Below are 17,103 nucleotides of genomic sequence, written 5' to 3'. Positions count from 1 at the left end.
TAGGAATGCCCCCTACAGATCTAATTTCGGGGACAAGTTCCCCAGTACCTTTAGTGCTGCTGGCCCTGACTATGGGAGGAAGGGGCTAAAGAGAGGCTGGATGATTCCCACTAATAACGAACAAAGAGGGCCCAGAGATGAGGGTAAATAAATCCTTATGATCCTTCTAACAGTGTTGATGATAGACACCTGTCAGATTCGAGGACCAGGGAAAAGTCCTAGAAATACAAGGCACATATCTGGCAATGGGAAACTTAATGAGGCTGGTAAAGAGAGCTAAAGAAAATCTAAGAAAAAAATACAAAGAAATACATTGCAAGTTAGCTGGAAAAGCGAATGCCTCAAAAAGGGAAAATATTTTTTAAATGAAGTACGTAAGAAAAATGTATGACAGGAAATGCTAAGAGCCAAACAATATGGTAAGTCATATCCTGGATGTGAAAGATGAAAAGTCTGACAAGAATGCAAAGCCTGAGTCTTGAAATAACACTTGATTAGCAGGCTTAATAGAGAATTTCAAGGTTGATGTCATATACACATTATTTTCTTGCCCAAAATGAGGGGAATCATCATCATAGGTAAGGGGGACAATTCCCCACATACACAATGTCTTTTTGTTAGTTTTCTGTTGAAAAGTTAAGAACAGAGTAAAACAAAAGTCAGAATTTCTTTTCGTAGAGAAGTTATGGCAAAGACCCTCTGGAAGATGATATCTGTTATTAGTAACAAAAGCACGACTCCTCTTCTGGTGGACTTATAACGAAAGGGAGGAGAGCACAGTCACCCCACAGACACGCGGACAGGCCCCTGAAAGTCCAGGAGAACCTGCCTCCTCCAGGAAGCGACATGTAAACACGAGCTGCTGCTGCACGTTTGACAGCTTTCGACTTCGACACCTTACTGAAATGAGCAGAAATGGGCAGACAGAGTGGGATTAAATTTTTCACTTTCAAGCATAAAATAATCCAAGGGGAAGACTTACATAAAGTACCACTAGCTTAAAGTTCTGCGTTTGTTTCCAGGTATGAAACTCCAGTATCAGATACAAGGAATGTGCTGTTGATTGGGGAGCAGCAGAAGCACACATCTGACGGACCCCAAACATTTCAGTAGGGCCTGCAGGTTTAGGGTGGTGCAGGCTAAATGGGTCAGTGAGTACATACGTGCTAGAGACAGCCCCATCTCAGGGAGACATGGTGGCACATCAGAGAACTCACCCCAGTACGACACCTAATTCTTTCACATGGACTCGTGTGTGTCCACGAAGATATTCAGACAGCATCTTACTTTTCAGGTACATCTCCTGTAGTCTATCTTCAAGATGCATGATGCACTGCAAAACCAATAACATTCACAATGAGGGCTAGAATTTAAATCTCTGCCAATATTCTAAGAGCTAGAATTCTCTTAATTTATTTCTAAGTACACAGCTGTAATCTCATCCCTTTCAAAGACACTTACAAGCCATCTCAAACCCCACCACTAGTAGGTATAAGAATAGGTTTTTGTAAAACAATAAAGTTTACTTTTTCTAATGACTATTAAGATTTTCATATATATATCTTCTAGTCTTTTTTTTTAATATAATTTTATTTATTTATTTTTTCCCCCAAAGCCCCAGTAGATAGTTGTATGTCATAGCTGCACATCCTTCTACTTGCTGTACGTGGGACGTGGCCTCAACGTGGCCGGAGAAGCAGTGTGTCGGTGCATGCCCGGGATCCGAACCTGGGCCGCCAGCAGCGGAGTGCAGTCACTTAACTGCTAAGCCATGGGGCCAGCCCCTAGTCTTTTTTTAAAAGCACTTGTTTACCTAGTTGAAATCATTCTATAAGTGCAATTATTTCCTGCTTTTTAAAAATTTTCTAATAATCTTTTCCCCATGTTATTAAAAATTCTTTATCAATATAACTTTTATGGCTAAATAATTTTTGAGAATGTGAATTTAGCATTATTTACTTAACCACATAGCAATTTGCACTGTTGTGATTATAAATAATTTTGTAAAGAACATCTTTGTTGTTATTGTTTTCCTATATCTCAGATGATTTTGGTGCAATCCATTCCCAGAAGTAGAATGACTGAAATAAGGTTATTTTGAACTTTTTTTTTGCCCTCAGGAGTGTATTTTAACTAGGTCTTTAACAACAAAAAAGAAAAGGCAATTATTTCCCGGACATCTCTACCCTTGGAATGGTGTCCAACTTCATTTTTTCGAGAATAGCAACCATCTGTGTCTTTCACCAGAGGCAAATGCTTTTGCATTTGGCAGGCAGACCTATCTGAGCATCTTCAGTAAGACACCCGATGGCTTTGGCAAGAGTAATTCCATCATACGTAATTTTATTCTAGACCATTACACCGGTTATGTTCAAGGTAAAAAGATTAACAGATGCATTTGAAAATGGTGATCTTGACCATCTGGGCTGATCAGTGACATGGAAAAAGTATCTACTAGAGATGCAATCTTTTCAGTTTTTCAGTGGCTTAAAACCTTAAATGCATTGTGTTGGGTGGATGAAATGCAACTGGTAAGTGACTAAGAGTAACAATCAAAGCACGGAGGATTTCACCACTTCTCATGAAAACGTTCCCCCAAGTGAACAGAGTTAAGTGGTGAAAGGATCTCCTGTTAAGTTTCAGTTCCTTATGGGAAGTTTTTAGTAAGAGTTTTATAAAATATTCAAAAGAACATTCACCTTACATTGACTCCTTTATGTTTTAAAATAGTTAATTTACAGTGTCTTCACAGTCCTCATGAAAACTGTATGTTGCAACGTGGAAATAAAGAGAAGATTGGTCTAGATGGAATGTTTACTAAACTTGAAATCAAAGCATTTAGAAATATTTTTAAAAGGGTTGATTATCAAATAGAAGTGTTTTGGGTTCCCTCCTCCCCTTTTTGGGATTTTATTCCTGAGATGGATTTCTTAAATTTTTAACTTCTGAAATTTTAAATAGCTACGTTCTCCTTTTTTTTTTTTTTTTTTTTTTGTGAGGAGATCAGCCCTGTGCTAACATCCGCCAATCCTCCTCCTTTTTTTTTTTTTGCTGAGGAAGACGGCCCTGGGCTAACATCTGTGCCCATCTTCCTCCACTTTATATGGGACGCCGCCACAGCATGGCTTGGCCAAGCAGTGTGTCAGTGCGTGCCCGGGATCCGAACCAGCGAACCCCGGGCCGCCGCAGCGGAGCGCACGCACTTAACCGCTTGCGCCACCGGGCCGGCCCCCAGCTATGTTCTCCTTTTGTACTGAAGGCTCTAATAGCCATTTAATCAAGTGTTTCATTCAAGCGATTTTCAAGGAAAATTTTAAACTGTAGATGAAATTTTCTTTTATCTTGGTTTTGTTGGGTTAAATAAGTCATTCATACTATTAGGTGGCTAAACATATTTCCATCCAAATGAAGTCAAAAGAATTAGCTATAGTAACTTATTGCTTAGATAACTAAGATGTCAAATGTATAATACAAATGTATTATAGAATAAAATGTAAAAGTTTGGTAAATACTCATAACAGTAAAAAACTATAAAATCTAATATATCTTTCGTCCCTTACAGAAAAGGAGACTTCAGCCTCTAAATCAGCATGAAGCAACTTGCTACTAGAAAGAAAACTGCCTACAAGTGTAGAACAAAAATAAGGTCATAGTAACCCCTAAGTGCTTCTCGTATTGCCCCTGGGACAGATGTCCTGCAAGAGTATGCTTCAGTTTAAAGCCCAAATAAAGATTTTAGTGAAAACGTGTTGTCAGTCCTTACAACCATTAAGATTGTTGCATGAAACTATTATTAGCAATCATACTAATAGTGGCTGTTTCCTGAGAGCTTATAACATCTGACAGTATCCCAAATGCTTTACATGAATTATCTAATTTCATTTTCATGACCCCATGAGATAGGTTCCATTATTTCCCCAGCTTTACAGATACGGAATTGAGACTTTGAGAAGTCACACAGCTGGGATGTAGCAGAGCTTGGACTGGACTCCAGGCCATTGGTCTCTACAACCTGTGCACTGGCCACTATACACTGGCTGTTAAAGTAGCTCATGGTGGCATGGTACTTTGACAGTTTAAAAAGCAGTCTCTTAGCTCTAATTTTCAGAGGATTCTCACAACATGCTTATTGAATAGGTACTATCTTCATTTTACAAATGAGAAAGCTGAGGTTTGTCCACCAACACACAACTAACCAATGGCAAAGCCTAGACTTTAACCCAGTCACATTCAGTGGTCTCCCTACCCTGCTGTACTGCCACTCCTTAGACGACAACCAGACAGTATTCAAAGCACCTTCTTCAAGGCCATAAAGGTCTTGACTATTTCTGAGGAATGTAGTGCAATTGTAGTTTTGGTCATAAGAACTCAGGAAAATTACCACTCCATTAGCAATTAGTGTAATTCATATTCAGCTTCCTACTTTGTTGTTAAATAGCTCTGTATCTTCTGTGGAGGCCAGAAGGAAGGTGACGGATGTTTTGGTTTGGGGTTGTAGTGCAGAGAGCAACAGTGTGCAGAAGGGAGGAAGAAACTGAGAAGGCAGGCGCTCTTCCCTCCAAGTGCATATCCCCAAGGTCAGCCATCAAAGCTTCTCCTAGCTACATGCCCCTAAGCCTCTCTTCTACTTTTGAAACCTTTCTGCCTCCCTCCCTCCCTCTCTAAATACATTTTCTCTCAATCTCTCTGCACACACACACACACACACACACACATATTGAAAAGAATTTGTTTTGTACATTAATTCCAGTGACTGAGGGAGAGCTGTTGATAGGAGTTTACCGGCTCTGTTTGTCACTTGTATTTAATATAATGTTATGAAAGTGATTTTAAAATCCCATTTGAAAAGGAACAATTGATACCATCTTCTATGGGTATGGTACTTCAAAATTTCAAGTGTTTATGCAAACAATATTCTATTTTATCTATAACAACTTTGTGAGGTTGGTCCCTGAACAAAAGGAACTACAATCCCTTCAGAAACTGGCTTGCTTGATATTGAGCTAATAAAAGGAAAACTAATGAGTTCTCCAAAGGAGGATTTTAAATTTCCTTTTATGCTTGATCCTCCCCCCATCTCATTTACTTTACCACATACCACATACTTGTTCAAAAGGATGTATGTCACTCTATGCTATTTGTTTCATGGAACAGCTATTGTTACTGAAACCTATCCTGTTTGCTGGTCTTATGTTGCATGTTCTATTTTTAGTTATGCTAATATCCAATTATACTAAAAACAATACATATGAATATGTGATTTTATAATCAAAACATTGTTAAAGTGTTTTTTTTAAAACTATATTTCTTTAGTAATAGGAGAAGAAATACTTACAAAATCAGCAGGGAGGTGAAGCTTGTAAAGCTGTAAAATGGATTGAAGTAAACTGGACACCTGACTAGAGACCAAGACATCCTGGCCTAGTTTCATGTTGTCCATCACTTTCCTCTGACTCGTGGCTACCTGGACACTCCACTTATCCGTGTCTGCGATAATACAGACAGCTTCAGCTATTGGCTCATCAAGCACTGGATGCTGAAAGAGAAGCACACTGGGTCAGCTTTTCACAACACCTCCAAACGACATTCAGAATGTCCAGAATGTTTCTGTTTAGCATTAGACTAGTAGTTCAGAAGTTGATGGTGGGAGCTATGGAAATTGAGAGCTTTACAGGGACTAACACAGGAGTGTCATTAGGTCATCATTTAAAATTAACTTTTTTTCTGTTGAGGAAGATTCACCCTGAGCTAATATCTGTGCCAATCTTCCTCTATTTTATATGTGGGTCACCACCACAGACAGCATGGCTGAGACGTGGTATAGCCATGGTATCCAAACCCACGAACCCAGGCCACCAAAGCAGAGCACGCCAAACTTAACCACTAGGCCATAAGGCCAGCCCCTAAAAATTGATTTGATAAAAACTGCATTTAATCATTATTTTTTTTCTTACACCCAGGAGGTATGCTATAAATGTTGTTAAATGTTCATAGGTAAGTGAAAAGATATGTGCCCTCCCTACATTCCAGGATATTAAAATTCATTTCCTTTTAAAAGACTGTGCTCTCCTTTTAAAATGGAGACTATTAGAATAAGGTGTAGGATGCTATTGCCATTTCTCCAATAATAAGATTTGGCAGGGTAACTTAATAGTCCCTTAAAGTTATAGCTTTAATCATTAAACAATATTTATTTAGTAACTGTGTGCTACATACATAAATCAACTCCAACAACTAACTAAAATCAGACTGGGGGATGAATTTACTTATGTAGCTGAGTCTAAAAGGTAAAACTATGGCTACTGATGAACATACTTAAAATACAAAATCTTCCATAACTGGGGAGTTATGGATAGAGCAGGTTAACTAGTAAATTGTGCCTTAGGGTAAACAAGGTAACACAGATGCAGTCAAGGAAAAAGGCCTTAAAAAAAAAGGAATTTCTAGAAACCAATCGAAGTGTAATGGCTTCACCACCAGCACCTTTGACGTACATGTTTAGTATCCCACACGTGTACAGATCAACATCACAACAGCACCGCCCTTCTAGGCCCCAAACTAAAGGACAGGAGAGAAGGGGGGTGGGTACACAGAGAGACAGACACACCACATAGCCAATGCACACGGGCACGTTTTCCTAACCCTCATTTACCAAAGGAAAAGTAGTACCGGCTTTCTGTCATTCAATCCTTTCCACTACCCTGTGGTGGCCATTTGTTGCTTTTCGCTTCTTAGCATAACTTTCTCCCAGCAAGTTCACTCTAATTTTCCCTTTGAACAATGAGCTTTCTTAGAGAAGGCCTGGAGGGCCCCACCCTCCCTCTATCAAGGTGTGGTAACATGACCCACGCTAGGCCAACAAGAGCTTTCCCTGTGAGCTAGGGGACAGGAGGCTGAGAATAGGTGACACCACGATTTTCCTGCCCAGAGAGCAACTACTACAAATACCTTCAGGTAGTTCTTGGTTCCTGGACTTTCAGAGTTGCCTTGTTTCCTGTCTCTCCCAAGCCTAGTTCTTTGATCTTTTCCTCAATTCTATGAATATGTAATATCATTCCAATAAAGGCCCTTCTGCTTAAGTTAACAAGAGTTGGTTTCTGCTGCTTGCAATAAAGAATCCAGACAGATACACAATCTTGCCATTGGACAATGGCTACCTGTAGCTTTTAAGACTTAACACAAGCAGCAGGAAGGCTGCAGACAGAAACCTAAGATGTATGCTGTCACACTGTAATTTTAACAGGTGGTTTGGCTCCGTAGTCTTGGGCCTTTTTATTAAAAGGGAAGTCTATCCAGCTTTATGTTCTTTCTCACAGATGGGGAAGAAGTGATTGGTGGGCTGAATGAAAACTTTGTTGCGACCAACATTTTTTCCTATACACTATCCAAGGGGGAAACTTTCAGGGTTTAGAATATTTTTCCCATTGAAAAGAATAGCAAATCACGCAAAGTCTAATGGTCCAACATTTATTTAAGCATATGTTCAAATGATCTTAACACGAGAAATAAAGAATCTGACGAAGCAGATTCTTGAATTAATGAAGCCCAGTTTCCCAAGGACGGTTCTCATTTTGATTTGTTAATCAAATAGTACAAAGGTTTTCTCACACATATAATGACCCCACATTCCCACTCTCACCCAAAGGTTTTCGTGACCCCTCACCCCTACCCTTCTTACATACACATATACACACTCTCCAAAATTGCTAAAGACAGGGCTTCAATTACTTCCCTTTACAAGTTCCTGCAAGTTCTTGCTCAATCGGTGTATCATAAATTCACAGCAAGATGACAATGACTTGCCATCAATGTACCTGGTCCTTATAAGCAAAGGAAATGGAAATTTGGAAATTTAAAAGATTTGTATTTTGAGCTCAAGCCCCTTCAATGCTCTGCATTTATCAGAAATTCACAGTGTGCTGGGTATTGCACAGATTAGATCTACACTATGGACTTATACTATATTTCATGGGACTTACATTCTGAAAGTGTATATAACCATTACTGATCATATGCCAACATAAATACAATGAGTTGAATGTATGCCAATCACCTTTCACAGTAAAGTCTAGTTTTTTTTTTTAATTAATTATTTGCTGTAGATAATTTAGGCCCTAGGTCCCAATTCAACTCAATTTCATAAACGATCTCCCCACCAGGGTGTAGGGAAGAGAAGAGTGTGTCAATCCAAAGACAGCACATAGACTATAAACTATATGGGTACCACCACCACCACCAACACAAAGAGCTTCACTTGAAGAAATGAACTGCTGGAATAAGGGCAATGAAGCTCACTGGGGAGGTGAGATTCTCCAAGCATGAGTAACTTCAGAAGGCTGTAGATCTAGATATGGTTACAAAAAGGGACCGAGAAGTTGGCTCAATTATTTTAAAAGGAGGAACTAAATGGGTACAAGAAATGTAAAAAAAATCAAATCTGAAAAATGAGCGTGAGTCATTTTTAAGTCACTGGAGCAAAGAGGCAGAAGCTGAGGTGAAGACCTGAGGAAAGACTAAAGACGAATGGGTCCCAGGCTGAATCTTTTCTCCTTATATTCTTAGCCCCTCACACAGGACCTAGCATTTGAAAAATATTACTAAATTAAAATGAAACAGGTTCAGCACAAGCAAATGACAGAGCTGATGAGCACCCTGCATCCCCTAACACGGCACAGTATTGCTAACTTTTATGTACGCAGGCTCCAGGAAGAGAAAAGAACCAGAAAATGCTGAACATTTTCAGATGAGTACTTTAAAAAAATACTTGAAGAATTACACATTCTCGGGCTACCAAATACCTAACACTCCATTGCCTGAATACGTCCACAGGGCGACCCAGTCGCCTCCATCTAACTACATTGTTTACTAGCTACTCACTTATTTACTGAAGAATAAACACTTTTTAAAGGAAGACAGAAACAGAGGGAAATGCAGAGTCAAGAAAAAGAAATGAATGCTGGAGAGAGAAAAACATATCATTAGCAACTACTTTAGTTGCACTTTAAGGGGCACCAGTGGTGACTGGCTGCCCATTCCTGATCTGGTCTAAACTTCTATAGGGTCAGAGAGTTGAAGCTTAAGTTCCAGAGATTCTGGAGATTTCTGATATATATCTTTCCAAAGAAAACACAACCCCACTAAAGAGGGGGCAGTTTAAACATATTATGATTTGGTTTATCAGTCAATCTCTAAGCTTTTAGAATTTAAAGAACTCTAAGATTGAGAAGACCATGTTCGGATTTATCACAGAAACAGCCAGACACACCCTGGGTCCTGGTATTCAATTTAAAATTCCTCATAGGAAAGGCTCTATTTCTAAGACATATATAGAACTACAATAAACAAAGGAAACACTGAACTGGATGTATGCTTCTTTTTAATACTAACCTTTTTTAATTCTTTAATTTAAGAATTAATTTAATTCTTTTTAATACTAATATTACCCATATCCTAATTGTAGAAGTAATTAAATAGCGAAATTCTGTCAAGCAGATTTTTTTTAAGTTCACAATTTTCTCAAGTTCACATGCATGCTAGGGTACACACAAACAGACACACTCACCATCAGCAATAACATAATGGATCAGTACTTTTGAGAAATTAAGTACTTAAGAAATGCTATAAAATGTAAGACTGAATGATTCAAACAGCCTTTAAAAGCCTGATCCAGCCATCTGCTATTCTTAGGGCTTGGAGTTTGGGCACAGGGACTAGAAAAAAAGAAATAGGCAGGTAAGGCTTGGCTGTAACCTGACACCGACATATGAACCTAAGGAGTCTGACTTTGCCCTCCTATGGATCTTAAGAAAAGGGAGACATTATGGATAACTATCAGCTTAGCAAGTAGAATTACCTGGTAAGATTCCTCTTCCTAACATTAAAACTGTTTTTTTTAAAAATAGGGCTTTAGGGGCTAGCCTGGTGGCACAAGCGGTTAAGTGCGCTAGCTCCACTGCGGTGGCCCGGGGTTCGCTGGTTCGGATCCCGGGTGCACATCGACGCACCACTTGTCAAGCCATGCTGTGGAGGCGTCCCATATAAGTAGAGGAAGATGGGCACGGATGTTAGCCCAGGGCCAGTCTTCCTCAGCAAAAAAGAGGAGGATTGGCATCGGATGTTAGCTCAGGGCTGGTCTTCCTCACAAAAAAAAGAAAAAAAAAAGGGCTTTATTATTTTGACTAAATATCATTAGAAAAATAGCACAAAAAAAATCACACCATATATTTACCCTTTTAAAAGTTCTCCTCTCAACCATCATTGTCTCAGATTAAACACGTCCTCTGACGTTTGAGTTTTGAATGAAAATCTGAAGGAAATATTAATATAAAAACAGTCACTTCCACTTAAAATGCTTGTTTGGTTGAAAACTGTATGAACCTTATGGACACGTACATCAATTGTCCTTTTCTCTCTCAAGCTGAAGACAATCAAAGTAAGTTTCTTGCTCACAGAGTTTGTCAAATTCTTCTATCAGAATGAGTCTGCAATGCGTTTCTACTTCCTCCATAATCCGAGACTTCCAAAAGCACTGCCCTTCACCGCCCTCCCAAGTGCCCACACCCCAGGAGCGCCCATCCCAACTCAGGTAGTATCGCAGAGCTACCAGCCCTCAATAGTCCCTAAAGCCTTCCTGCCATCTCTTCCGGACCGCTGCTAGCAGTTTCCATGCCTCCCTCAGAAACTTAATTGGGCAACTCAGAAACTTCTGACAGAGACTGGAGGATGAAAAGAACACTGGAGATAATAAAAGCGGTAGGTGATTGTTAGGGTGGATGCCCCACCTCCATTAGGGGAATGAAGCAGTGGCAATATGCCATTATCATTTTTGCCTGCTCTAATCCATGAGTGGTAGAAACAATCATTTATTTAGCTCTACCTTGTCAATATCTCATTCATCCAAATGTCTTTCTTGTGAAGATTTCTCAAGATAAATTATAAATGAAATGCTTTGTATTATAGATCTTTAAAGGTTTCTCGAATATTCTTTGGCTATTATATCTTGTTGAATCAGCAGAGTAAGTCTGGTTAATTCATAGCCACTAAGGATTTGTGGGTCTGTTTCCTGGGAGTGTTAGATGCCTAGGACATTCCAGTTTCAAGGTTCTACATCAGATCTCTGACTACACAAAATATGCTGCCTTGATTCACATACATGTAACTTCTGCTTAACTCAAACTTCTAGGAACAAGAAACGTCAACACGGTTTGGGTACTCAGAAGAGCTGTGGTTCTGATATTTCAACAAAGGGCAATGATAAGACAACAGCAAATGCTCTGAAGTCTCTGAAGTCAGACAGGACTGGGCTTGATTACTACCTCTGTCACCTACTAGCTGTGGGACCTTACCAACTCATTAATCTGGGCCTCAGTTTCTACATCTAAAAAAATGTGATTGCACTTAATTCACCGAGTTTCTGTGAGGTTTAATTCACAGAGGTTTTCTGTGAGAAAAATGTGTATGAAACATGTAGCATATGCCTGACATCGATTAGGTACATTTGATTTGCTTTCTTATACCACTCCCTCTCTATATCAATCATGTCTACTAAACCCTCAAACTTCCTAAAATACCACATTATCATTTCCCTCACCATTTCAAAAACCTACTCTAGCACGTATCACCCAAACACTTAAGTTCAAACTTTTCTTTTTCCATTTTTAAAGCTCTTCACAATCTGGGCCCACCTTCACCTATACATACTTACCTCTCAGGGCCAAGAAGAACCCCCTTCTCCGGGCAGGGAGGACTCCTGCCTCTTACCTCATGTTGTGCCCAGAATGTCTTCCCTGCTCCTTCTAAATTTTCCAGTCCTTCAAGGACCCAGCTTATGTCCCATCTCCCCCCTCAACCCCACAACCCGACTTTCCACATTCGCTATTCTTCCTTTGACTTCTGAGAGCATTTACTATCTACATTTTGGCATTTCATCATTGTCTTAACGTGTTCTCGACTTCACATCCATTTGTCTACTCAGAGATTTCATAAGTAACTCAAGGAGAGAAATCACATTTTATTTTTCTTCTGTAGCCTCTGAAATGAGCATAACAAAATGCTATGTGCTAAATATCCAATACATGCTGGCTCTGTTGAACAATTCTCTATTCAGATTTCTTTATTTTCGGATTCAATCCAGTTCCTATTAAGTCATTGCATAATTGTTAACATATTTCTTTTCCATGTACTACATTTAAATGACTAACATTTCACGTGATTATCTATTTTTAACTTAAGAGTAGGAAAATACCATTTTTACATATATGCTTCCTATAACTACTTATTAGTTGATCATGCCATTTTTCCTATGGGTTGGCCAGGAACACAGTCCTGCTCTACAGATAGGAACACTGAGGGCAAAAAATATAAGAGCTTATTAAGCATCTTGACATGTCAGAAATAGAATCTAGAAACTCATTCAAGCTTCTCCAACTTTTAGCTCAATGAGTCTGCCACCTCCTCTACTTTGAAATCCTAGGACTTCGTCAGGGTGGAAATCCCTCAGAAGATAAGATTGCAAAAAGTGTGAATGACCGTCTCAACGTAATGTCAATAAGGGAAAACACAGTTGCCTCTATTATGACTTTGCCAAGAAACTTCCCCATCTTTATGCTGCTGGCATTGCCTAATACATACTGTAAACTGACCCTTTGTTAATCCTCAAAGATGTCCAGCTCACATGTGTATTTTGGACAGCAGGAGTGCAGACAGACTTTTGTATTCATAACCTGCTCTAAAATCTGCACACTAGTTACAATACTGTAGATTTAACTACTAGGGACAAGCCACTGGGCACCATGTTTCAAACACAAACGGAGCAGGTGATTTATGATTCAGGTAACCGGAAGCACCTCACTATATCTTTTATTTTTCTTTGGAATATTCTAGATAATAAAACATAAGATTCTTTGGCATCATTTGAGTGTCAATTTGTTAATCATTCTATGTAAGATAATTCTGGTAAGTTTTATAACTTTACTAAACTGAATTTGAATAAGAGGTGACAAAATACCTTTCAAAAAGATTCTCACTGTTGTTATAGCACCATGACTTAATAACATTAGCCTTTACAGAGCTTCAAGCAAGGTCTTTAATTAGTGATACAAAGAAAACAGATGATTAATGCAGTGAAGTTCACCTTCTCAGCACTTGCTCCTGGTTAAACGTCCTCAGATCTCCTTTTTTATTCTTCTACATCCTTAGGGGTGAAGGCCCACCTACATAACCACATCCCCCACCGCCTTGGAACTAAAGATTGAAGCAACATAAGGTAGTCCTCGACCGACCCATCCCACTTCTGGATGGTTGAGAGCCACGTGTAAGGACTGCAGATATATGTGGACTGCTGACTAGTTTTTAAAAACATAAAGACAAAAAAACCCTTCAGTCTCACATCTATCCAGAAAAAAGAAACTTGGTTATCATTCACTATTTTTTTTTTTTTAATTTCATTTATTTATTTATTTTTCCCCCAAAGCCCCAGTAGATAGTTGTATGTCATAGGTGCACGTCCTTCTAGTTGCTGTATGCAGGACACGGCCTCAGCATGGCCGGAGAAGCGATGCATCGGTGCGCGCCCGGGATCCGAACCCGGGCCGCCAGCAGCGGAGCGCGCTCACTTAACCGCTAAGCCACGGGGCCGGCCCTCACTCACTATTCTTAAACACTTCCTCCAGTCTACAAAATCATCCAGAATACTGTCTTTTACTAAACGCTCAGCACCCAGACTTTCCTGACAGCAGTTTTGCCAAGAGACGGGACAGACAGAACCTCCTGTGGTGGCAAAGCCAGCCTGCCTGTAGGTTAAGAAGACGCTCATCAACCCAATCAGCCAGAAGAATCTTCAGTTCCCTGAAAGAGCCACATTGTCCCCTGGGCCCTCCCCGGCTTCCCTTCTCGCCCTTCACTTTGCTCACTGCCTACTGACTCCTTGACCAGATGTCACTTCCTCCAGGAAGTCCTTCCACACCCGTCCTGTGCCTCCCATTGCATTAGACTCTACCACACTGTTTTCACTGCTTATTTATTTCTTTGCATTTCCTGTTAGATTTCAAACTGCTTGAGGGCAGGTGCCATGTCTTCTCTCTCGCTGCTTATGAGACTTTTCTTTGTCCTTGATGTCCTGTAGCTAAGCGTGGATTTGTTTATATTTACCCTACATAAGAGTCAGCATGCTTATTTAATCGGAAAAATCACAGCCATTCTTTCTTCAAATATTGTTTTCCCTCATGTCCTCTGTTATTGCCCTCTGAATATGCTATAAAAATCCTCTCATTCTAGTTTCCATGTCTCTCTCTTGATTTTCCATATTTTTTCATGTAATTTTGTCTCAGAGATACAATCAAAGAGAGAGTTTCGTATCTAGCTTCCATTTCACAAATTCTGATTCTCTCTAGCTGTATTTTATCTGCTCTGCTCTTCAACCTTGAGTTTTAATTTCAGTGACTGTTATTTGTCAATTTTAGAAGTGCTTTTTAGTTCTTTTACAAATCCAAATAATCATTTATCACATCATTCCATCTTTTTTTTAAGGTTCTAATTCTTTCTTTTTATCACCATTTTAAACACAGATCCTTAACAGTTATTTAGATTAACATTTCAGTGCTAATTCTCCTGCTTACATTTGCTTACTCTCCCTCATCATGGTTTCCTCCTACAAGGTCTGTAATTTCTGAACATAAGCCCATCTTGTTGGAGTTGTTTTGTTTCATGTACTATATATATGTGCCTCTTGGAAACAGATTTAGTGTCAGTCACTAAAGGCTTAAGAGTTGTAATAAGGTGGAGAAGAGGAAAAAGAAGCGATATGTGTTTTATAAGCTCGTGGTTGTGAAAGTGTCCAGTGTGCTTCCTTCTGCCAGACTCCTAGAGGTTTCGATGCTTCTGGTTTTCACGTTTATTTCTTGGGCAGGGATTCCCAAGCCGTTCAGGTAGGATAAATCTGGACCCCACACCCACACATAGCATGGGCCTGGGATTTTGATTTCTCATGAGTGACTTTATTTTCCTTCACCCAAGTTTCCAACTTTTTTCTTTGCTGCTTCCCTGCTTATGGCTGGAGTTTCCCAGTCCCCTTTTCATGGGACAATAGCTTGGAACAACAGCTCTTTGAAGCTTCAGGCTTTAGGCAAGGGGCTCAATTCCAGGTCCCAAGCCTTATGTTCATGAGAGACCACATCTCTCGTACTGAGCGGATCTTAGAAACTCAGCACCCATTTCCTAGGACTTGTATCCAGACTGAAATTCCAGGGGGCCATGGCTGTTATCAGCCCAAACTTACTGTTCTGGTTTTGATTTCTATTTGTCTCTGGCGCAAAAGGATTTCCATTATTTTTCATGCACAGGTATTATAACAATGGGGCCGGGGCAGGGATGGTACTATTTTATCCCCATGTCTATAGTTTTAGAGGGGAGGCATGCCATCTGCCTCCCGACAACATTGTTGGAATCCTCCCACTTCCTATCTTGACTATGGCTACAAACAGCGCCTAGCACACAAAAGGGCCTCAGGAAGTATTTTCTAATAGATACATAAATCTCCAAGGCATGACTCTCCTCCCCTTCCCCAAAAGTCATCTCCAGCCTCCCTGCCTCATTCTTGGCCAAACAAGTAAGCCAGACCAGCTGAAATACCATCATCAGAGATTTCTAGTTCATCAAGCAGACTGTTAACATATGAAAATACCAGAACGGATAATAACGATATGATCTTAGCATAACTCTGTAAGCATTTGTTTATCAGAATTTTTTTCTCTTGGAAACAGGTTCAATGTCACTAAAGACTTAAGAGTTGTAATAAGCTGGAGGAGGAAAAAAATCAATCATTTTCAACTATGTGATATTGCTGAGGGATCCTGGTGGGTACACCAAGGTGGGGACTCCGGGAAGCCTGGAGACATCATGAAGACACAGGGGCCTGGGGGCAGAGGGAAGGAGGGAGGGTGCAGTGAGGTGGTCTAGTGGGTGCACAGGAAACATCTTCTGTGTGTCTGTGTCTGTGGCTGTGATCACCAGGCTCCCTGGACTGACACCCAAGTTCAGCCTACAGCCTTGCAGACACAGCGTGCAACCTCGGGAAGAGTCTAACTGCCAGGCAGGTCACTTGTTGAGGAAAGAAACAGTTTAAAGTCAAGGAAAGGTGCTCAAGATCAAAAAAGGTCACCAGAATAAAGGTATGTGAGGATGTGCATGACTCCAAAGTAAACTGTGAGAAGGTTGGAAGCTTTTTTGCAGAGAATGGCATAGATATCCAAATATTTTGTACATAGTGAAAAAATTTGGGAAAACATCAAAATTAGTCATGTGTCTAATGTTAACAAAATACAAGAAAAATGAAGCCTGAGAGACCCATAATAAGCTTTTTGTTCTCCTTTAGGTAAAAAAAAAATGAACACAAAGAGCCACAGGCATCATGTCTAAACGCATTACTCCTCCTCTTTATTTTTTAAAGACTATCTGCCATTTCTCTTTACTTCAGAAGAAAGAGACATGCTAATCATCGTAGTTTCACCCACAGTAATAAACACACACTCCTAAACTCAGTTCTATGGGGAACAGTCGACTAACATCACTGCGCACGTTCTCTGTGCCAGGCACCCGGCCAGGTGTGGGGGATATGAAAGAAGCCAAGCCCCCTTCTCTGCTTCCAGGTGCTGCAGCCCTAGTGGGAGAAAGACGCTGGAAACAGAACAAAGGTCTGGTGCAATGTGCTAAGGAGCCTGGAGGGGAGAAGAGTTGAGTTCTAACTGGGGGTGCTGGGATAGTTTCAAACAAGAGGCAACATTTGAACTGGGTCTTCAAAAATGAAGAGAAGTGTGTTCAACGGTGCCTTAGACAAAGGAAGCAAATGCACACAGGTAAAGAGGTGTGAGAAAGGTGGACCATTAAAGAATGGCAAACAGTGTGACTAGCTCATACAAGGAGATGTGGGCTGTGTGTGTGTGGGGGGGGGGGGTGTGTGTGTGTGTGTGTATTTAAAAGACATAAAAGGGAAAATTCCAGCCAAGGAGTTTATATTTTACTCTGTTTAAAAAAATGGGAAACTATTAGAGCAGAAGAGTAGATGATCATATTGACGTTTCAGAAAGAGCCCTCTTGTGGCACTGCGCA

At 40.1% G+C, this 17,103-nt stretch overlaps 2 protein-coding genes across 5 annotated transcripts in view; one reads left to right on the top strand and one right to left on the bottom strand.

Annotated features, from left to right (window-relative positions):
• Window positions 1–5,316, top strand: part of SPMIP2 (sperm microtubule inner protein 2) — a 129,430-nt gene extending 124,114 nt beyond the window's left edge. Inside the window, exons 5-6 of the mRNA XM_058550276.1 lie at window positions 3,563–3,751; window positions 3,798–5,316. Of these exons, the coding sequence (XP_058406259.1) occupies window positions 3,563–3,610 (48 nt within the window). The 3' untranslated portion in view covers window positions 3,611–3,751; window positions 3,798–5,316. The remainder of the gene's footprint in view (window positions 1–3,562; window positions 3,752–3,797) is intronic.
• The window catches only part of FNIP2 (folliculin interacting protein 2), a 133,355-nt gene that overhangs the window by 4,479 nt on the left and 111,773 nt on the right, over window positions 1–17,103 (bottom strand). For all 4 annotated transcript variants that reach the window (XM_058550271.1, XM_058550272.1, XM_058550275.1 and 1 more), the window contains 2 exons: window positions 5,336–5,536; window positions 1,218–1,333 (listed from right to left, as the gene is read on the bottom strand). In XM_058550271.1, the coding sequence (XP_058406254.1) occupies window positions 1,218–1,333; window positions 5,336–5,536 (317 nt within the window). The remainder of the gene's footprint in view (window positions 1–1,217; window positions 1,334–5,335; window positions 5,537–17,103) is intronic.

Source organism: Diceros bicornis, chromosome 11, assembly GCF_020826845.1.
Source record: "Diceros bicornis minor isolate mBicDic1 chromosome 11, mDicBic1.mat.cur, whole genome shotgun sequence".
Lineage (NCBI taxonomy): Eukaryota > Metazoa > Chordata > Mammalia > Perissodactyla > Rhinocerotidae > Diceros > Diceros bicornis.
The sequence above is the reverse complement of the archived record's forward strand: the minus strand, read 5'-3'. Positions and strand labels throughout refer to the sequence as shown.